This window comes from Ambystoma mexicanum, chromosome 3q, assembly GCF_040938575.1.
Source record: "Ambystoma mexicanum isolate Mex_15411 chromosome 3q, UKY_AmexF1_1, whole genome shotgun sequence".
NCBI classification, from domain to species: Eukaryota; Metazoa; Chordata; class Amphibia; order Caudata; family Ambystomatidae; genus Ambystoma; species Ambystoma mexicanum.
Window position 1 is genome coordinate 164,757,415 of NC_090926.1, and position 23,263 is coordinate 164,780,677.

Here is a 23,263-nt window from a genome sequence, read left to right on the forward strand (position 1 = left end):
AGGATGAGAAATGAATCCCTAGAAACTAGGTCTGGCCAATTGGGAAATGCCTCTGGGGGGCATTTCGCGAATGTGCACACAAAATTCTGCAGATTTAGCAAAAATTGCCAAATTAAGTGTGTAATCCGGTTATTTCATTAAATCCACAAAAAATGTGGAGCTTTCAAAATATGCACGTTGAATGTGGCTTGAAAATTTCTCAACAAGTTGGCGAACTGGTAGTTTTCCACTTTTTGCTGGTAAAACAAACTGAAAATTATCTTTTTCTGGAAAACAAATCTGCAGATTACCTTTTGATGGATCAACATTCTGCAAATTCACTTTTGCTAGCAAGAAAAATGTTCCACTACATTTTGCTGGAAAAAAATCCACACATTTTTTGCTGAAGGATTTTGCTGCGAAGTTAGTAAAAACTCAAGAGTTAGGTTTAAACATTCCCGTCCACTTATTTTAATGTATTGAAAAACAGCAAATTCACTTTTCCTTGGGAACTTCTCTGGAGTTTTGGTGAAAAGTAAACCTTTCCCACAATTGTCTTCCCTGAGGGCAGAACATTGCGTTAGTCACTCCTTGATGCAGTGCTCCAAAGCCTTCACTTGTGCTGTTCCCAGTGTGTCACCTACTTGCAGTGCCCTACCCCACCCCTCACCCCCCCATCAACATCCAACACTTGTGTATTGCCGCGGCCATCTTTGTATTTATCGGTCGGTCTTCCTATCTATCACCCCAGTTACACTAAAAATAGAGCAGACCAGCAGAGGCATGCGCTAAACTACTCCTACAAGGATTATTTAGTCCGGATATATGCTGTCCTCCGTTTTGAAACCATGCCTACCTCATCCCACAGGGACACGTGTCTAGCTGCGTTTGCAGGGATTGTAATGTGGGATTTCAGTTCTCTCTCTCTTTTTCCCCTCAGCAATGCCGGGACATGCAGGGCCACTTCCTGGGCCCTGCCTGTGGACACGATGGACCGTATACCCCGGACGTGCTCTTCTGGTCCTGCATCCTTTTCTTCACCACCTTCGCAATGTCCAGCACCTTGAAAACCTTCAAGACCAGCCATTACTTTCCCACCAAGGTAAGAGGCCTGCGAGCAAGTCTTGGGACACGGGCTGGTGTGGCCTGGGGTGGTCCGTGGTGATGTGGCAGGAGCTCTGCCTCAGTGGAAGGAAGAGGGCCTTAATTGGTGGGTGTGTATTGTGGTCTATGTCCACAAAGATGTGGACTTAGACCATCAATCCCCCTGTTGTTCCACATGTACAGAATAATTTATAGCAATTCCGGATCTAGCCACCAGATGGCAGCAGACGCTTACAAAACGTGATGTTAACACGGTGTCCGAAGCCGATGCAGCTAATTCGGCGACGGCAGTTTAGTTACGGTGCCTTCAGTGCTTTGGGTGATGACAGCAGTGCTTTAAGTGCGATTGGGTATCGAGGGGGGGGGGCTAGTTGGGGGGTGTGGCATAAGGACACGCCCCCTAATCAGAGCCCCCGTACCCTTTAACAGCAGCTGGTAAAAGTTGGAGCTGGGGCTCTTACCTTTGACAGTGCTTTAAGTGGGGTAAGAAATTGAGGGGAGGGGGGGCTCTCGTTTGGGGGCGTGGCTTTAATTGTGGCCATGGCCTAAAAGTGCACAAATCATAGTACGGTGCGCAAACAAATATATAAATGTATGTGAGCATTTATATATTTATATGCGTACTACTATGGTTTGCGTATTTTTCAAGCCTTCTGTTATAAACAAAGCAATGTTACATATTTCTATGTTTATAAAAGGTGGCTTGAAAAGTGCACAAACCATAGTAAGTTACGCACACTTGTATGCTTACCTTACTATAGTTTGTGTACTTTTCAAGCCACCTTTCATAAATATAGACGTTTGTAACATATTTCTACGTTTATAAAAGATGGCTTGAAACGTACACAATTCAAGGCATCTTTTATAAAGCTTTGCCGACGGAGAAAGGTGCCTCGGGCTCCGTGATCTCTAGATCAGAGCCCGAGGCGTCTTTCAGTCTCTGCGAACCCGCAGGCTCTGTGATGTAATCTGCATATTAGATCACGGAGCACGCGAGGGTCAGTGACCTGGGGGAGGGCAAACAAAGGCACAGTAACTTCCTCTGATGACCGCTCACATTAGGGGTCATCAGAGGAAGTTACAGTGACTGACGGAAGTGCCAGCCAGCCTCAGCGACGCTGTGCCTGGCTGGCACTTCTGTCAGCTCTCCTGACGTTAAACTGGCGGGCACATCTCCCATCGCGGCTGCGGCCCGATAATGCGCACTGCCAATGTTGTGTGGGACGGGGGCCCCGGCAAGGCCCTGGCTCAGCCCCATTCTTTGGAGACTGCCGGGGCCTGGCCCCGGCAGGCCTCGGCCCACTTAAAGCACTGACCTTTGATGCACCCAGCCCCTCCTTTTAAACAAAAGGAGGGGCTGGGCGCAGGGACGTCATTTCACCAAAATTCCAGGGGTAGTGGAAGTAACATCAAACGACCCTTGACCTCTGACATCACAGATGTCATTTGACCCCACCCCGAAGTGACATCACGTGAAAGCGATGGAACACAACCTTTCACACCTGACAAAACAGGAAGTGGCATCACATAGCATTCTTTCTGAGTACACTACGAAAATTATGGTTACGATATCACTGTAAAGTGATATACATTTCATACAAGAATGGATCACCATATGTATCGTTAATAATAAATAGTGTGTAAAGGCCCATATAACCAAATCACTGTGACTGCAATCAGACGTCCAAGGCCAAACGATAATGATGTGTTATTATATAGCACTTACACATAAGCGCTTCATATAGAACAAATATACATACAATATCACCCAACCTGTGTTGGTACTCCTTTATCAACCTCAGCAGGATGAAAGGCTGAGTTGACATTGCTGGAAGCTTTAACCACGGGCTCCTTAAATGAAAGGTATGTACTTGAAACAGGAGCAGGGCTGGAGGGCCCAGTCTCTCCTTTTGTTTTCGAGTAACTAGTCTTCACCCAGCATCGTTCTGGGTGATGACTAGTCAGTTACTCAAAACAAAAGGAGAACTGGGCAGTCCAGCCCTCCTCCTGTTTAGAGTATGTAGACATCAGGCAGCCTACACTGCACGGTTACACCTGCTTCTTGCAGGTGTCAGCACTTCATTTTAGAAAAAAGAAAAGGTGACGCCTTTCCTTTTTTCTAAACCGAAGTGCTGACACCTTGAGGCAGCTCGTATAACCATGCAACCTCTACACAGGTTGCCTGAGGTGTCAGCTGGCTGGGGCTCGTCAGGGGTGGGTCACGGCTCGGGAGCCATTTCTGGAGACTGCTGGGGCCTTGCCCCCCGGTCTGCTTAAAGCCCTGGATGACAGTATAATTAACCCAAACACTCGGCCCGGAGCTAGGACATGCCAGGCCCTGGGCAGCAAAAGCTGTGGGGGCCCAACATATTTGTATAAATAGTGATGTCAGTGATATTAGAAAAATATCTCGCAATAGTCTTTTTTGCAACGGTATCATGAGAAGTTAAATTAAAAACATGTTGACATGAGTAAGGCATTAGTCAAACTGACATCCAGTATATGAATCGTCGCTGATAATGTGCACCTTTGTGGCAATATAAGGAGTGAGGTGTTTTGAAGTAGCAGATAATGTGAGTCGAATAACTTGTAGAGACTTCGAATTTTGGCAGATAAGGCATAGTGAGATCAAAGGATTTGTCCGAGAGCGCACGCTTTGGTTAACTGGTGAAGAGTCGGTACCCTTCTGCAATTCTGGTACTTAAAAACATCTCTTCCCAGATATAATTGGTAGAAATATTGTTTGCAAAAGTACTTTTTGAAACTTTGGTTTGAAAACACCACCCGACTGTGTAAGGTACTGCAAAATAAGGTGTTTTGCTAACTGAAGTGAACGGCTGTTTTTGCAGAAGTTTCACCATTGTTTTTATTTTTATTGTGGATATATTTGGCCATATTGTATAAACTATCAGTAGGCTTCTATTTCAGAAGCTACAGCTAAGAATTATTTTGACTGTCAAAAGAAATTCCAAGGATATCCTGTCCTGTCATGTCAGGTCAGCGATGAACCTGGGGCAGACCGGGCAGGATGCATATAGTGCGATAGAGCCCATTTACCTGCCAGATCTTGAGGCAGTGAGAGTAAGCAATTTCACAGGAATTCAAATGTTAACAAAATTAACAGGCTTAAGTCCCAAAAAATAACTTGGGTGGGGGGGGCGGTAGGGGGCTTGATAGCATATGCATTGGAGCTGAGAACACTGGGGCACAGGGTGCAGTTGCACCCGTTCTTCTTGAACAACAGGGGCAGGAGTGCACTTTGCCCCATGTAGATTCTGCAAAGTATTTTCATGGGGCGACCAAAAACGAAAATAATACCATGTTGTTTGCCATGTTCCTCTAAATCACTGGGTGTGGCAGAATTGGTGTCTCCTGTCCTGCTGCAGTCTAATGGAGTCTGTAAGCAGACTCCCTTAGGAGATAGCTTAGCTTGATACACAGTAAAAAAGACATGAATTGATGAGAAAATGTAAGTTACAGAGAGCTGTCCAGAATAGACAGAAATAACCAAGGGTTGTGCGGTTAATGGTCTCTTTAAATCAGATCAGGAATTATGGGAAGAAGAGCGTGTTATTAAGCCCTGAGGAAGACCTTTTGAAAGGTCGAAACAGGTGTCTGCTGTTTGCAATACGTGTCAAATAAAAATGGCAAAATAAGGATTAACATCTCTGGGATTATTATAAAGTATAGAGAATCATAGGATAGTGGCACGGGTGGTCAACTAGACTGTTAGACCTTATTTGTTGGTGTTTTGGATGACAATATTTTTAAGCAAACAGTAATATCCCGGCACGGACAGGTCTCTGCACCTGGATGTTACTGTTTGCAGTGCTATCCCAGCGCATGCAGCTCCCTGCTCACTGTTTATTCGCCTGCTGTTGTGCTAGTGCTTTACTGCCCTCTGCTGGATAGCCGAATGTTTACATCACAACATTTAGAAATATGCTCTGCTGCTATTTGAGTGGCCGAGTCGGTGGCCTTCACAAAGGATGTTGCTATAAGCCTCACTGGACGTCAGCTACCTCTGCAAGCACATTACGATCTTAACCGGATGCAACTAGCGTGCGACTCCTGTTTTTGTCGGCGATATGTATCCGTGGATATGCAGACTAGTGTTGCCTTTTGTCGCCAAGATAGCTCAGTCTGTTAGTGCACTATATTGGATATATTTGTGGCGAGTAGCAGTATAATTGGTTAGCTGTGCTATACACATATTTGATATGATTACTGTATTTGTTATTTTGTGTTGCACAGGAATGCTTTTTGTAATGTCCTTTGTTCCTTGCAGCAAGGGGATAATTTTGCAAAACTCCAAAATTGCCCTGGAGGAAACAGCGAAAATGTGCATCTAAGTGCGAAAGGACCACTCCAGGCAATTTTCTACATTGCCAAAAGAGTGACCTTGTAAAAGAGGGAAACGCAGGCAACATTGCCTCTAAGCTTCACTTTTGCACTGCATTCTGAAAAGTCCAAATGCCTTCCCCAAAGCATGATTGCCGGATGAATTTAATTTCCCCCAGATTCCCTTGGAATCCATTGCATTACCTCCAGCAGGAAACTCGCATGCTGGTGGCACTGCTGTCAGACTTGGAATATGGGTCGTTAAAGATGGCGGACGGGAGAACTCGGCTCCGCTTTACCTTCAATCGAAATCCCCCAGATTGGTAAAACGTGGCAGCAACCATGACCACCCCACTGCTTATTACCCATCTCCAGGGATTCAGAAAATTACCCACCCTTCTTTTTTAGAAACCTTGCATTTTATTTCAAGGAGAGCATGATAAATTGACGAGGCATATTACCAGATTTTCCGTATTTAATAAAACCCGGAATGCGCGTCACATTTTCAATTGAAATTTCAATTCAGGAGTGAACCACAAACACTGAAGGTGTAGAGGCGCTGCCTACACATAGGGTAATGATAGATAATAAACAAAAAAAAGGCAAAGTGCCCAGAATGAGTGCCAGCAACCCACATCAACAATTAAAAGCACGTGTATGTATACATATATTAACAAAAAGCATCTCACATATATATAGAAAGCAAAATTATATACACCTTCTTTGCAACAAAAGACAACATAAATTGTGGCACCCAGATATTCAATATAGAAGTCTCCCAACTATCTTAGAGGAGAACATATGGTCTGAAATGGAACTGTGTATTTGTTAAAGTGCCTCTATCTATACCTGATGCGAGTACTAGAGGTGCTAATTATCAGTGTCGGAGCCAGGTTTTGATGCCAGGGCAGCGAAGTGCTCCTCAGGGGGCACTGCACCGGTCGGGTCAATACCGTTTCCCTACTTTTTACAAGTATAACTACTAGGAACTGTTGCTATGGAGGCATACTATATATGGAAAAGGCTTTTTTTAACACGTTAATATAATGTTCACTTACTGTTCATATATTAATGGGTGGCAGCTTTTGATTTTCAACTATGGTGGCATAGATTCCCACACTGAGTGACGCAAGGGAGCTCTACCCTTCTCCGGGTCGAAACACATTTTGCAGCAGGAATAGAAAAAAAGCCTTTTAATTTACAGGAAGGTCTAAACATGTAACATCTCAGCAACCGTCCCCTAACCTGCTGAGTTGTCTTTGCAGTATTCTGCTATAGGAACCCTTGGTACTCCTGCAGCTGCAAAGCAGATCTGACCTGCCCACCCCTCCAAACAAAGGTCCGGTGGCCCATTAATGGGGCTCCTTTCCAATTTTGAAATGAGCAGAAGCTGCTAATTTTGCAGGATGCATGCGAACACGTCACCAAGCCTGACCCCAGCAGGAGAGGAGAAAGAAACCCTGCTACAATCAGTGAGTTCATGAGCATGGCAAGGAGAACGGGTGCACCTCTGCCCTCTGCCCCATATACTCTGTGCCTATTCATATAGTAATGATTCCCCTCCTCATGCCCCCAATGTTTGGGTGGAGGGGGGGCGGGCTTGAGCCCTATTTTAGTTAACATTTCAACACCTGAAAAATGCCTGTTTCCCTGACTCAAGACCTCCCAGGTAAATAGCTCTTTTGCACTATAAGGGAATCCAGCAGCTGCCTCAGCTTGCTGAAGGTGTCTCACCCGCTCGTCCCCAGGGATCTGTCATCCAGGTGGCCAGGACACGGCCATCGCTTTTTGATCCAGTTCCTGGGTGTGGACCAGTGCGGGAGGATCACCTGGATGAGGGGTCTTCGAGGAGTGGAAGTGGGGCACCAGTGGGTGAGATGCGTTATCCCCCTTCCTTGTAGCACCTTTTCCCCATCCTACCAGGTAGGATACTGAAAAACTCAACCCCCCCCAGCCCTCCTTTCCTGACACAAACACTTTCTCGCAGACAGTTCACTGTGAGTGACAACAGACTAACACAAGCGCTGTATACCTGGGATACCACAACACCATGGTCAGGCAACTACTGATCATTACACACAAACCTGATTTCCATCACACTTCTCCACACGGATAAAAGGCGGAGCAGGAAAGCACACTGTGAGCGAGGCAAAACACACGAGGAAACATTTGTTCCAAGATGACCATTTAATACGAGAAGAACGATGGCGAGACCGGAGAGGGTTGCAAGGAGGGAATCACCCTGGACCCATAAAGACTGTTACTTTCATGAACCAGTAAGAAACCGAAGACCAGACACTAAGGCTGATCAAACCTGCATAGTGCGTCGGAGGTAATTGGGGCTCTTCTGCATCAATAACTAAGGTGGGGAGGAGTGTAGGGAATCTTGGAGTTGAAGGTACAGTGGAAGAGCATTCAAGGACAAAGGACTGGGAACCGTCGTTCGTCCCTTGTGGCCATTCTAACCCTTGGAATCTGTAGAAATCACCGATCCAAGGAGCGCAGTTGTGTCGAGTTGATGCAACCAAATCTTTGCGCTCAGATAAGCTGGTGCTGTCCCTTGGATGCACTGAAATACCAGGCATAGTACCTTAAAGAGGATCCTTTGAGATACTGGGAGCCAGTGTAACTGTCTTCTGAACTGGGAGATTGGAGTTCTTCTGCTCAGTGAAAAAAATGAACCTAATAGCTGTGTTTTGAGCCACCTGGAGCCTCTTAATCTGAAATGTCTGCACCCCCATGAGAAGAGCATTACAGTAATCTAACCTAGCGCTGGTTAATGTTCCCACCACCATTGGCCGATCCCTAGCCGCAATCAGAGGCATCACTGGTTTTAACAGCCTTAGTTGGAAATATACAGATTTCACCATCTGATTAACCTGTAAGTTGCAGTCCATACTGGACTGCCAGATACAACCAAGATTTTTTTACAGTGTCTACATACTTGGTGGGTATGTCAAAGAGGGATGGACACAGGACCGTATGAACTATATCCCGTACCTTCCCTCTTGCACCCAGTACAATAACCTTGGAAAAATCCAACCAATACATGCAGGCCAGGCAGCTCCATTATATTACATACTGTGGCTATAATTTAAGGCCAGCCATAATAACACATACAGTAATATGTGGGTCTGCAGTGTGGGCCTTGCAAGGCCTTTTTGGCACTAAACAAATTGAGGCAAAGTGCTGGAGACCTTTGTTGGGATTACCCCAGAGCACCCCTATGGAATAAATCTGGGGTGACATCGGACAGGCAGCTACAGAGTTTCTAATTCAGGGTTGTGCTCTGGGCCTCTATGTTAACCGATGGAAATCAAGGGCGCATACTCCTAATTCGTTACTAAGCTAAGCATTGCTCTGAAACTCAGTTTCCTAGAAGGTGCGTTAACTTGCTGGTTAAGCATGGCATTAGTGCAGCAGTACGTGAAGTCCATAGCCGCATACTAGAGGCGGTACACATCAAATTGAACACTCTTGATCGTTTTCCAACACCTGTGTACTAAAGTCAATTGAGTAGAATATGTAAAATAATGTCCTGCAGTACTGCAGTAGCCATTACACCATCTCACGTGGCACAGCTGCTTCTAACAGACAGAAGTGCTGAAAATATTGTTAAGTACCCCGAAATTGAATATTTCCTCCTCCTCTGCACAATTAACAACATTATCAAGTGTCCATAAGTATTCTTCCATCTCAGAATTGGTAGACATCAAAGGATGCCTCCCACAGAAAGAGCTTTATTTGCACAGGTGGAGAAGCTACTGCAGATCCTTCTAACTGTTCAAGTATCTTCCTGTGAGGCTGCGAGGAACTTTAGTGCTTTTCGATGACTGAAAACATGGTTGCGTACAACTATGACTCAGAAAAGACTCAGTCATGTTTGTGTGTGCAATATACACAAAGCTATAATGGATCTAAATGGCATACTAACAATAGTAACACTTTGTCATGCATACCGAATGCCGCAAAAACTATGTGCATGATCATCACTCACTACAGATAAATGGGCAGATTTTACCCTGTGGTTTGTGTCTGTGGCAAAGTCCTAAAGGTGTCACCTGTCCCCCGTCCAGATATTGTGTCTCCTACGCCCCTGAATGAGACGTCATCCGCTCAAGCAGCACAGCCAAAGCATCACACCCATAAACTGACACTGTGCAAATGAGCAATGCGGCTTCTGCTCATAGACATTTTACTGTTTGGGTGTTGTGACAAACAAAATGTGCCGAGAGCCTTGCTTGTGTTACATAGATTTGTTTCTTGCTTGAATCTCTATCGCAAACATATTTCATTTATACAATTCTGTGGTCATTCTTATGTTAACAAAATGCTCTTTGCTTTTATGAAAATCACCAGGAAACCAAATTGGTGATATTTGTCCCCCTTCCTTTTCTCGTAGGTGACTTATTTACTGTATGCTTGTGATTTAATCACTGATTGGTATGCTTATAGAATACGTGATTCCTTTACAAACCCATGAGGAATGAATTTGCAATATGTCGACTGAATTCAAACAAAAGCTTCTGAAACCAGGCTATCCAAGTGGTGAGTCACTGGTCCGTGCCTCCTTTAGGTGCCCGCTGCTGCATTTGGGGAGATCAGGCGCTGTTTCAACTGGGCGGGGGCTCTGCACTTCAAGGCTGTGCACATCCCTCTGATCACCACACAGAGGCGTTGCTTGGGGGCCTGAGGGGGCTCTCGCTTTGGGTCTTTTGCTTGTGGCCTCGGATAGAAGTTTTGGGGATATAACCAAACGGCTAGCTAGCCCCCAGTCCCAACAAAAGCATAGCCCCAGATCTTTTCCAGACCTTGCAACACCCCTGTCACCACCCCTCCTGCAAGGAAGGAGGTGGGGCCCAGAGTACGTTTTGACAATTTCCAGAACTGATGGTCAGTAGCTCATGGTACAAGGGTGGACAAATGAGCCTAAGGGTGACCCATGCTATTGTTTTTCATTCACACCAAATACTGGAGCAGCTAAGAGTTTCATGTATTGCTTCAGTGGAATGATGCTTGCTGTCCATTATGGACGAGAGGCAATTGAAATAAAATGGACACGGTCTCTCTATGGAATACTTTCCTTAGTCCTCCCTTGTTCCATAGAACAGCCACAGACTGCGACAGCGCAGTACCACACATAGTTACAGACAATTTGAACACCATTGGGCCAATATGCACACCATTTATGCACAATACTACAGTCCAGTCATACCCTGTGGGTTAAAAAAAGACCAGAAGAGATGTTTGGGCTAGTGAGGGGATTAACCCTGCCACAAAAAGGTGGATACTTCATACAACCAACTAATTACAATTGAACATGTGAAGATTACTAGCCATTACCTGCGTAACATATGCCATTCTAGCATATCTTAAAGGTCATTATCGGTATGTAATTCATAGGGTCACTTCTGCCCCCCTTCTTAAATATCGGAATTACCATAAACTCTTCCAGGAAGGGGGCATAGATCCCTGCAACTTATTTATGGTCCCCACCGATCGCTTCAAGAAGGGTGCCTAGGACCCTGTGACTTATAAATGGTCATTGAAAAGGCTAAACATATAGGTAACTGTCTTCTTTTGAATTTGAAAGGCCTATTTGTATCAGATGGAATGAGAGGTATACGAGGTATGTTGATGTACAATTGTAAACCTTGTTCTATTGCACGGCCCCTGTGATGGCATAAGATTGCGTAGTAGCATTATAACAGCACCTACTTTCAGTTTTAGCTTGAAGCATTCGTACCACAGCGTTTTGCTCCTTAGAGACTGAAACTTTCAGGCGGTAATTAACTGTTCATTGACCCTGGAACCGCCGTGCCCTGTGTGAGAAGTGGGAGTGGAAAGAAGTAACGTGAAATTATTCCAAATGTTTGTGGAAGGTGAAGGTGATCGCATAGAACCGTGCTCATTCTGATTGTTAAAATGATAGCTGTTGTTGAATTGGAAGGGCACACAGAGGTGCACTTTGCCATTTGGGCAGCAGAGGGAAAACGAACACTGATGAATTGCATCAGCTGAGTATGGAAACATACCTAAGCAACGTGTTTGTATGTATATGTGTTTAAACTGTATGCAGGTTGGAAAAGAAAATGCCTAATCTAAACATAAATCTAAGATAGGAGCAAGCGTCGACCATCAAATAAAAACGAGGGAGTCTTACTGGCATTGTGTCAAAGAAAAAGGGGCCTATACTAAGAAACCTATTGCCAAACCTTGGAACTAATCCAAAAAGGGGTGTGGGATAGTTCTCAAGAAAGAAGTGTTCTCAAATAATATGTTATGATGCAGTAGCCTGAGACTCACTTTCCCCAGGTTTTCCGCGAGGGGCAAGGTTGGATCTTGGAGCACAGTACCGTCTCGAGCTTCCTCAGCATGAGATGACAGTTTCACTTGGAGCTATCGGGACCGTCGATGGCCAAGTCTCGTTTCTCCTGAAAGTCTCTTGCCTTCGAGGGCCTGATGTAGGCAAAAACAAAATAAAAGTTCCTTCAATCAAATGAAAGTTTGTTTCCTGATTTTTCTCACAGTGAGGATTTGTCACCCCTGGTTCCCCATCTTCCGGGTGCTGGCCCCTCTTTACTTTCATCCTCCCTCCACCGGGTTCACTATGGCTTTTTTCTTTCACAAATCTCAATGTCTTTTTAAACAGTTCCAGTGGACATCCCTCAGCTGGGTTTACTCTGGTCAACTTCACTTTCGCATTCGCTTTCAATGCTTGCAGGATTCACTTCCCTTGCTTTCTCAGTTCTTAGGTCAAAGGCTTCTGACTGTACAGGGATTTGACCACTTTGACCTATCTTGACAGCTCTCCTATGGCCTTCTGGTAACTGTAGTTTCATTCAAACAGGGATTGACCAGGGGTTTTTCAGAGCAACACCCATGTGGTGCTGGCACTTTTGCAGCTGGTCTCCCTTTTACAATGTTACTGTTTCTTAAGCTTTTCTTTCTTTGCCACTTTGTGACTTTAATTCACCACAGCCGGGTTCTACTCGGCTCTCCAGTCGACTCACCGGATTTGATGAACTGTTTTGGCGTTCCTCTTTTCATGGACTCAAGGCCGGTACCATGGAAGGTGTCTCACTCACTCCAGATCATCAGCTTCAGTATGCTTCGGGTACTGTTGACATCTGTTGCAGAACACTTGGGCTATTGTCCTTAGCCTTACGATTCTTTCAGCGGAGTGTTCGCAGGGTTTTGTTGAAGAGGGCAAGGTCCTGTCTTTCCTCATCAGCCTCTTGATGTTTGCCATCTTTCTCCTCCTTTTGAACTGTCGGGTCTGGATAACTGTCTCGTTGTGCGGTCTGCATTGCTTGCACTTTGCTCTCTTGCTCCACCTTTTATCCCTGTGGGGAAGGGAAAGGGTGTTCTGATGTGTGTGATTCTGATCAATTGCCTGACTTTGCCTGACCCTTGTATTGGGACATGTCACGTAAACGCCTCTCTGGTGTTAGTCCATTCTCTGGTGTGTCATCGAAAGTGTTCGTATCGGAAAAGGGGGGGGGCAGTGGTATTAAATGTTCTACGCGGTAGGATGGGGAAAAGGTGTTGGAAGAAGGGGGATACTGCTTCTCGCCCATCAGTGTCCCACTCCCCGAGAACCCTCTATCCAGGTGATCCTCCCTCACTAGGTCACCCGCAGGAACTGGATCCAATAGCGACCGCTGTCTCCTGGCCACCTGGATCACAGATCCCCAGGGACTAGCTAGGGAGACACCTTCAGGTTTCTCACCGTCCGCAGAGTGCATCATTCCTACACGTAAGTTTAACATAGTGTTCAGACATTGTTGTAATTCTTCAATTAGAAATGAAGTTCCTATATTGACTTTTCATATAACTAAAACATGGGTTGCATCTTTTCCACATCCAGGCCTGTGGCAGCAGCATCGAGTTGATGGATCCATGTGGCTTCTCCACATCAGAGTTTTAGAACATAATTTCCTCTTCTTTATGCAGGCATCACCTTTTGTTTAATATTTATAGTGATGTGTTCTGAAGCCTAGTGAGTTGCCAAGGGTATTTGCTGTAATTTTGTTTATTTTTTATTTTTGTATTAGTGTGTTATAGTTAACTTTTCACATAATTGGATAAATGCCTGAACCAAGAAACATAAATTCATAAAAACATTTCGTACATCTTATATCCTGATAATAGAAAATTAAAATATTACATTAAAATGTGTCTTTATGAATATATGCAATCACTGTACCTGATTTACTCTTACCTCCTTGGGTACAGTACTACTAATAAAGTGCAGCTTATGCCAGATGTATAGGTAGCCATATTTTCCGTAGGAATCACCATCCTGCTTGGCTTGGCAGAAGTACGCCTATATGTTACTTAATTATGCCATGTGACTCATCAAGGGGCTCGAAACCTAGTATATCCAAAAAGCATCAGTCTCGATATTCCGCACATCGTGGACACATTTACCCCGATGCCCCTTGTTTTTCCAATGTAATAAAGTGCATTGCCCAAGTATGAATCTTGTTGTTTCTAGGTCATTTTCGGTTTTGAGGATCCTACACTGACTGCTTTCCCTGGATTTAGTGAGTCTGGGGCCACACACCATAAGAGACAGCAGTTGATTTAGGCGCAGTAACATAGTGAACCTATGTAACTTGGTTAATGGAATCACTCCAATATATTCCTGTAGGATGCTGAGCTTAAAACCTTAAGTGGTGTACTCCCCTAATGTCACCATAGAGGCCAAGTGCCCAGCATTACTAATCTGACCCCATGTAAGAGCTTGTTCCTTTTACTCCTTGATCAGCAAAGCAATATGCTCATCACGTTTATGCTGATGCTCCATCTTCAGGAAAAATTCCTCCCATTCTCGGACAAAAAAGTGTAATGCCTTCAGGGAATTGTACTTTTGATTAAGTAGGTTCCCATGGGGTCTTTTACATCTGTTAACATTTTTAAATAAAGGATGTTTCTCTTAATTTCTAGAGGAGTACTGAGGGAGTGAGTATCCAACTCCAGCCTTATGGCTTGTATGGCGACTCCCGGCCCTAACCCTAACACTGGTCTCCAGATTTTGCCCTCAAGCCGATTAGGCCATCCACCTTAATTTTGTTTGTAACTTCGCTTCTTTACTCATAGCATTTCATATATCCTTTATTTAAAGATGTAATGGTGCTTCGGATGTATAGGTTGTGGCACACACTTGCGTTCAAATATATATCTTTCATTCTGCAGTTATTAAACTGTTGTGCGTGATGGAATTCATGTAGGTCATTTAGCACGTTTCCATATCTGACATGAACCTCAGCATCTATGCTTCGCAAATGGCCGGTGGTCATGTTACCGTTTTGAAGGGTAACCAGTGGAGAGTACGTAATGGTGGCGGTGATATGTACAAATCGCTTGATTATGAGAAGCATTCTTGCTGCTGCGTTTTGGACTCTGCAAAGCTTCCTCATTAGGTATTCTGGGAATCCGAGATAGACTGTTAGCATAGTATAGATTGGACAGTATTAGAGAAATTATGGCCATGTGGGTGAATGTTAAATAACGTAAGATGCAGCGCAGCTGGGAGAAACAGCTCCCGACGATGGCTTTGCCCTGTGGATGAAGAGTGAGGGTGTTGTCCATTTTCATTTCAAGATTTCTTAACATGGTTGATGGGTTTGGCCAGGGTCCCATCTCATCAGGCCACAGGATTGTGGTGGAGATGGAACCTGTAGGATTACAGAGCATCATTGTAATGACCTGCTGATGTCGTCGCCCGCTGTCTCACGAGCTTTCCTCCGAAGCTCGTGGAGGGCGAGAGACAGTTGGTGAGGGCTGGGTGCAGGGCTGCTCTGTTTCCTCCACGCAGGCCCGTTTAATAAAGAACCTCAATTAAAAAGGAACTTGCAGCCTCTAGCTGCATCTTTTCATTTGGCGACGAGGATGGGATGTTAGCGGGCCTGCTGCGGACAGCTCCTTCCTTCCTGCCAGCGCCGTGAGCAAGAGGAACACCATGGCAAGGAGCGAAGCAACAGAGGAAACGACTCCGGATCACGTACAACCCACACCAGAACACAGGTGAGGGGGGGAGAAAGTGTCAGCCTAATTAAGGGAACAGAGGACGTTCCTCAAAAAACGCAAAGGAAAGCACCCGTTGAACGTAACATGACGTCTGTGTTACCATGGTAACGCACTCCATAGACAATAACCGGCACAGCAGAAAGCACATGCAAAACTGCTGCATCTATTGCTACATAACAGGCACAGCAGATAGGACATCCAAAACTGCTGCATCTATTGCTAATGAAGGGGAAGCGACTAGGCAGCAAAAAAGGGACCTGTATATAGATTATCGCATGAATTGTGGTGCTGGCAAAGAGATAGCCTTCACTGGTGATAGACGTTTGAAAAGTAGATCCGGACAGAACAGAGCCAGGCCATTTATTACCACCCAGCCTACCAAGGGAGCTTCCTAGACTATTCCCACGTGCCGATAGTGGTTATACATTTTTTTCTAGTACCAGGCAGAACCAGTTTTCTCAGCATGGCAGCTGCTAGCATGTCCGAGCTCCCACAAATCTTACCAGATCCAGGCACACCTAACATCAGGTGGGACAGGTGGAAAAACTGTTCAATACCTACCTGATCGTCATGGGGGGAACGAATTTGCTCTGAGCAGAAAGGAGGCCATAATGCTGCACAGCTTAGGCACAGAAGTGTTTGACGGTTTACCGGAATCGGAGGAAGAGGGCCAAGGGGACATGGACCACTATAGCGTCGCAGAGGGTAAACTACAATGTCATTTTAAGCCAAAGAAAAATATTACCTTCAAGAGACATACATTTTTCGAGAGAACCCAGGAAACAAACGAACCAGTTGAAAGTTTTGTTGCGGCCTTGAGGACACTAAGCCACACGTGGGATTTTGGATCATTAACAAACTCATTCATAAGAGATCCGCTTGTGCACTGTACCAACAGCAGTCGTGTTCAAGAAAGGTTGTTATCCAAGGATTTGCTTCTAGAACAGGTGGTGCAACTTGCCAGGGGCATGGAGCAAACCTCCAGATATATGCTGGGTTTAAAATTGGCCAAGCAAATTAACGCGGTGGCTGCGCTCAAGAGTAACAGGAGGCCTAACACTGGCAGAGAGATAAACTGCTTCAAGTGCGGGAGCAACCGTCCCACCTCTACAAATTTGTTCTGTCCAGCGAGAAACGTGAATTGTCTAAAGTGCAAGAAAAATAATGTTGGGAACCCTCCACAATAGAAAATATCGAAGCAGGAGGAAGGTGTCCTGAGCAAGAAGAGAATTCCGTGGGGCCACATTCTGTTCAAGCAAAAGTCATATTAGAAGTGAGCGACTTGTCCAGTAGTGGCAGAGGCCCATTGGATGTGTTTCTGGTGCATGGAAGGGTTGTAACTATTAAGGTGGACAGCTGCTCACAATGGACAATAATGTCGAAGCAAAACCTTTGAGAAATGTGTCAATGGGAAGGTCGAAGAAGCACATTATTTAACCACACACATATGGAAATGGTAAGATTGATGTGTTGGTGGTAGTACACTGCAACCATCAAATACAAAGGTAGGAGCTGTGATGCCGACATATGTCACCAGAGAAGGGTCGTCACTTCTAGGGTGGAGGGAACAAGAGTTGGGCATCTGGATTCAAGCCAGCGCTAAATTCCCCATCACCATTGTGGAGATCAGGGACAAATGGGAGAAATAATTTCCTGAGGTATTTTTGGAAGAGCTGGGAAGACTGGATGGGTTTGAACACCACATCAAAATCAAGGAAAAAGCAGTTCCTAGTGTGCACAAGTGAGGCCTGTACCTCAACACCTCAGAGACAATGTAAAGGTAGAGATTGAATTGTTAATTCAAAAAGGGAATATTGAAAGAATTGAGGCATTGGAGTGGTTGTCCTCTGTTGTAATTGCTGCGAAACCTAGTGGGGAATTTAGATTGTGTGAATTTGAGAGATCTGTACAGGAACATATGGGTGGATCGTCACCCTCTTCCTATCTCGGAGAAATTGTCTACATTAAATGGCGCAAGGGTGTTCTCTGTGATTGACTTGTCCCAGGCTTATCATCAACTTCAACTTGCTGAAGAGTGCCAGCATTTGACGGCGTTTGTGATGACAGAAGGCTCTTTCAAATATTGTCGGATGCCGTTTGGGTTGGCCTCGGCAGCAGCAGTTTTCCAGAGAGTCATGGAAATAATTCCGGATGGAGTGCCTAACATCGTGATTTTTCAGGATGAAATTTTGATATTTGTGGAGTTGAATGAGAGGCATGAAGAGTTGCTGAGAATGGTGTTGTGCATTGAGAGATGCGGGTTTGACTGTGCACAGGAAGAAGTGTAACTTGGAGGTGGAGGAAGTAGAATATTTGGGTCATGTGGTGTCAAGTGAGGGGGGGGTCAGACCGAAATTAAGTTTGGTGGATGTCATTAAGGGAGCACCCTGTCCATTGGACAAAGACCAACTGAGGTCTTTTCTTGGTCTAGCGGAATACTATCATAAATTTGTGAAAGATTTTGCTGTGATCTCCGCCACACCCCTAAGGTTTTTGTTAAAGAAGGGGGTAAGATTTGAATGTTCAGCTGCATGTGAGGAAGTGTTTTGCAAGAAGAGGGAATAGCAGAGGCGCCGTCAATAGGGAATTTTGATCCGGGTGACAAGAGTGTTCTATCTGTGGATGCCAGCCTCCTGGGATTCGGGGAAAAGCTTATACAGTACAGTAATGGCACGGAAAGGGTGATAGCCTTTGCCTCTAGGACCGTGAAGGGGGCTAAGAAAACTGTTATTGAGTCGGAGGCTCTGGCAATGTATTGGGACATTAATCACTAGGTTTTTCTTGTGGTGCAGGAGATTCATTGTGAGATCTGATCACAAGCCATTGGTGCAACTACTCGGCAGTGGGAAGTGGGCGCAAGGTTCCCCTAGAATCAGCAGGTGGGCTTTAGGTCTTCAGGCAAATGACTTTGAGGTGTGTTATCTACCAGGGAAAAGAAACGTGCTGGTGGATTGTCTCCCAAGGATGCCCACTGATGGTGATGAAGGAGGGGCAAGGAGCATGCAAGAGAGTGAGGAGAGCGTGGTGGCAGAGGTTGATGGGGTCTGTGTTGGGCATGAAGAATGGGGTCAGGAGAAACTAATGGACAAGGACCTGCAGAGTGTTAAGTGGACTGTGGCCCGGCAAGGAAGTGCTGGAAAATAAATTTTAGGTCTGGTGGGAGGTCAAGGAGCAATTGTGTATCATTGAGGGAAGATTGAGAAGGGGTTGGTGCATTGTTCCTCCCGAGTGGGTTAGGGTTGCGTTGGTGGAGTTAGTACATCAGGGACTCCCCCGGGGGAAGGAGCCACAAAGAGGAAGCTTGGGAACTGCAATTGGTGGCCGGGAATGAATAGGATGGCAGAGAAGTGTGTTAAGGGATTCGTTTCTTGTCAGATGAGCAATAAGAACAAGGTGGAGCGAGAGACCCCGTTAATTCCCAATACTGTTCCCAGTCAACCATGGAAGAAGTTGGCAGTAGACATTATGGGGACAGTCTCAGGTTTAGGCGATGGTTTCAAGTATATTTTTGTTTTAGTGGATTTCCACTCCAAGTGGTTGGAGTGGGAGGCTGCCAGGGAGGTGACAGCTCAGGCGTTAGTGTTGTTTTTGGAAAGGATTTTCCTTAGAGAAGGATTTCCATCAAGATAGTGTCTGACAATGGGATTCAGTTTGTTTCTACATTCATAGAAACATTTCTATATAGTCATGGCATTGAGCATACTCCAACGGCTTTGTATCACCCTAGTGCTAATAGGCTCGTGGAGAGAGCTAACCAGTATATAAAAGGTGGGATCCAGTTGGCGTTACGCACCGGGCAGCCATGGAGAGAGGTGTTGGACCACATGACGTGGGGTTATTTAACAACTCCGCATTCAGTCACTAGGATATCTCTGTTTGTATCCCTCAAGGGCAGGGAACCGGCAACAAGCCTGGGTCTAGGATGGTTGGGTTTGGCGCGCTCGGTTATGCTGGACAGGGAAGCTATCATGACCTTTGTCAGGGAGGGTCAAAGTAAAAACAAGGATCAGTTTGACAGGAGGGAGTGTGTGAGTGATCGTGTGTGGAGAGTGGGTGCTTATCAAGAATCCCAGGTTTATACACAAGTGTGTTGCAAGCAAATTTATTGGACCCAAAATGAAATCAGCGGTGAGGGATAGGGTAGTCCTCCTGGAAGGTGGTGAAGTTTGGTCAAAGGGCAGGTTGGCGAAGGTGGTGAATATGGATGGGGCCCCTGCCAGAAACTCAAGAATGGTGGTTTGCAGCGCAGTGGGGAAGTTGCTCAACCTGAGGACATCTGGTTTGGGTGCCAGTAGTGGTGATGTGCAAATTAGTGGTGGTCCAAGTGTTAGCTTGGGTGGGGAGACCGGTTCACACAGAAGGATGTCGCGTGCGCCTGGGTGGTTGAAGGATTATGTGCGTTAATTTTCTTTTTGACATTTCTTTGCTGATGTTGTAGCAATTGTTTTCTTTACTCAGTTTGACAATTTACTGCTGGCCTTAAGGGCTTAGTTTTTTAAATGTTGTGGGAAGGGAGATATGTAATGACCGGCTGATGTCATCGCCCGCTGTCTCACAAGCTTTCCTCCAAAGTTCTGAGGTAGCTCGCAGAGAGCGAGAGACGGTTGGTGAGGGCTGGGTGCAAGGGCTGTTCTGTTTCCTCCGCGCAGGCCCGTTTAATAAAGAACCTCAATTAAAAAAGATCTTGGGGCCTCTAGCTGCATATTTTCAATCAGCTCTGTTTTGCTAGGGTTTAGTTTGTCTGTTTGCTGTCATCCATGTGTCCACCTGTCAAAGGCAGTTTTTAATATTCGGGGCTTTTGGTGATGGGTGGTTCACAAATCTGTGGATTGTGTTTCATCCACGTAGTTGTAACAGTAGATTTATAGATGATGTATAGTGGGGGTGTCATGTAGATGTTGAAAAGTAGAGGTAAGAAGGCGGATCCTTGGGTGCTCTACAGATGAGTGGCTGAGTCTGTGAATTGTAGGCGCCAAAAAGATTGTGCTTCCGTTCTACTTGTGAGGATGGAGGTGATCAGGTTTATAGTGACATTTTCAAATGTAATAATTTTGAATGCCTTAATGTCGAATGAAAAACGTCGAAAAAAAAGTTGATTTTTTTTTTTTTTTAATGGGAGGGTTCCCCCAACCCCCCGTTTTTTTTTAATTGACCCTTTTTTTTTTAATAACTAAACACAAAAAAAACTATAAAATAAAAAAAATATATATTCAACATTTTTTTTCTACATTAATGCATTCGAAATTGGGCATTCGAAAATTTAACTGGATACCAGGTGATTTAGTGTAGAGCTGACAGTTCAATACCAATATCTTCCCGTCCCTTTAGGGGGAATCTCGTGACTGATGGTGCCAGAGGTGGATGAACTGTCTAGCAGGATGAGCACACGCTCTGAGTGTTCATCCACATTGCCTTTAAGTGTATCCTAGATGGAACACAGATGATTCTGAACTCCTAGAAGGTATAAAACCATGCTCTACCTCATTCAGGAGTTGGCTTGTTTCGCTGAAGTGCCGGAATTGGCGATATATACATTTTCCCAAAGAAAGGCGCATTGGAGATGTGGCGATAGCTGACTGGGTCATATGGGTCTGCTCTGAACCTTTTCAGCAAAGGTCTGATGTATGTAGATTGCAACTGAGCTCTGACTCTTCCATGCCGACGGAGTCGCTGAGGAGGGATAGGAAGATGGGTGCTAAGTCTTGAGATTTTATTATTGATTTGTTAAGATAGGGGGAGCATGGATCCTCAGGAGATCCTGATGGGTTGCATGAGCCCATGGTAGCTTGTAGGTCCTCTGCAATATATCCTTCTTTATAATGTCCTCAGGACACACTAAGCTGCTTAAGGAGGAATGTTGTTTGTTGCTAGCGCTACTCATTTTCAGAAAAGCCCATATATTAATTGGTACAGATTGCATTGAAAGGAAATAAGTTGTCAGTATAGGGCGTGGGGTAAGTTAACAATACATGAGGGCGGGTATGGGGTGGGTGCAGGGGGTCTCCCCCCCACATAACTATGCAGTGAAATGGGGTAAAACAAAAAAGGAAATTGACATTTTGGTGATGTGCAGTGATCACATGATATGTACGTCATTTATAACGCGCTTAATACCCAAAGGTTTCTAAGTGCGGACCCAGGGATTGAACCTGTGTTGCTCCATGTCGTCTTGCTTCCAAGGCTAGCGTGTGCCCCTGAGCTATCCTCCTGAGACATAGACATGGATCCAGTGTAAACTATAGTAGTTCTAGTGTCATTTAACTCTGATCGAATTTACTTACGACGACTGGTTTGGAAAGTTTTGTGTGGTCTTGATTTCGTGGTCATCTTGTAGGGATATGCATAGCACAACTGCCATCAGTATATGACATGTCTGTCTTGCAGAATAACCCCTCGTGTATCCTAAACATGTAATGGTTATGTTTTGAGGATGAGAGCTAAATGATGGTCTATGATTTTAGAAACATGTGCTGTTGGAGAGCTTATGCCCCTGTTAATTGTTCTAAACTGTGTGAAACTGGTAGCATCTGGGGACACATTCAGTAAGGGATCGTGTATGGGCTTAATTGGAAGCCGCGTTGATAAATGCTTTTCTTCAACTTGATGCATTGGGCCATGTCCATCCCATGTGTGAAGTTGGCTCTTCAGTTCATTAATTCCTTGTTGCTTCTTCACTGACTTGTTTGTAATGCCTGACATTAAGTTGTCAGTTCACTTGCATGGCATCCCTATTCATATTGACAATGTAGCCATCAGCTTTTTCGATTTATTTTGTGTGTCCCGCATTTAATTTCTTGGGTCTAACCATTCCACTTATGTTGTGGTTTGCCTGAATTACAATTTTTTTATTTTTGCAAAGTTGCTTTTTTTGCAGTTTGTCCCGGCCTTGTCACTGCTCTGTACAAGGTGCCAATTACATTGTTTTGGGCTATGACTGGTGTGAATACATGTTTGGATTTGGGTCCACTTCTGTGGCATTTAAAAGTATATACTGTAACCAAAAAGGGGCATTAGGATGGGCTCTAAACACATGAAGAATGTCTCAAAGCAAGGTTTATTGGGCACAAACAACTGAACAGGGGTAAAGTTGGGAACCAAGGATGGAGGCATCCCTGCAAGGATGATGTGGTTAAATGAAACAGTATGTGAAGGGAATATTCAAAATGGCTCTATTGCTAGGCTATGAAACCATCTTTCCTTGTAGGCAAAGGTTAGAACAATGATCACCACAAAGCTCAACACAGCTTTTGTAGCAAGTGTCAGTCTTAAAGGACAAAGTCATGGGATATTTTCTGGGCCGGCACCTTATTCCTGAAATCTCCTGCCCGAGGCAGGCCATAGGTTTTTGGTCAATTTCTTCCCTGTCCGCTGTAGTTGGATTGTCGGGTCATTTTCATTATAGCCCCTGCCAAGGGCATTTTGTATTTGTATTTGTTTATTTGTATTGCGCACCTTGCCCTGGGGCATTCGGGTGCACAGTTTCAAGAAGATGGTTACATACATGACGATACAGAAAAAACAAGTTATGAGAGCGATAAGGTGAAACAATACATAGTGAATCAAGACAGTGCAGGTGATGGTAGTACATAGGCGATCCACCGGATGTAGAGATATGCTCATATAGGATGGTAAATAAATTACAGGGTATATGATGGGTGTAGAACTGTTACATGGAGTGAGGTGCATTGAGTGCGAAAAGCCAGAGTTTGACGTTTATTTTTGAAGGCAAGGAAGGCGGGCTCTGTTCTAAGTGCAGTGGGTATAGTGTTCCATAGTCTGGAGGCGAGGACTGGGGAACTTACTC

General features: G+C 44.9%; 1 protein-coding gene across 1 annotated transcript in view; it reads left to right on the forward strand.

Annotated features, from left to right (window-relative positions):
* SLC4A8 (solute carrier family 4 member 8) overlaps positions 1-23,263 on the forward strand; it is an 846,795-nt gene that overhangs the window by 690,552 nt on the left and 132,980 nt on the right. The window contains exon 16 of the mRNA XM_069653405.1: positions 920-1,081. Within this exon, the coding sequence (XP_069509506.1) occupies positions 920-1,081 (162 nt within the window). The remainder of the gene's footprint in view (positions 1-919; positions 1,082-23,263) is intronic.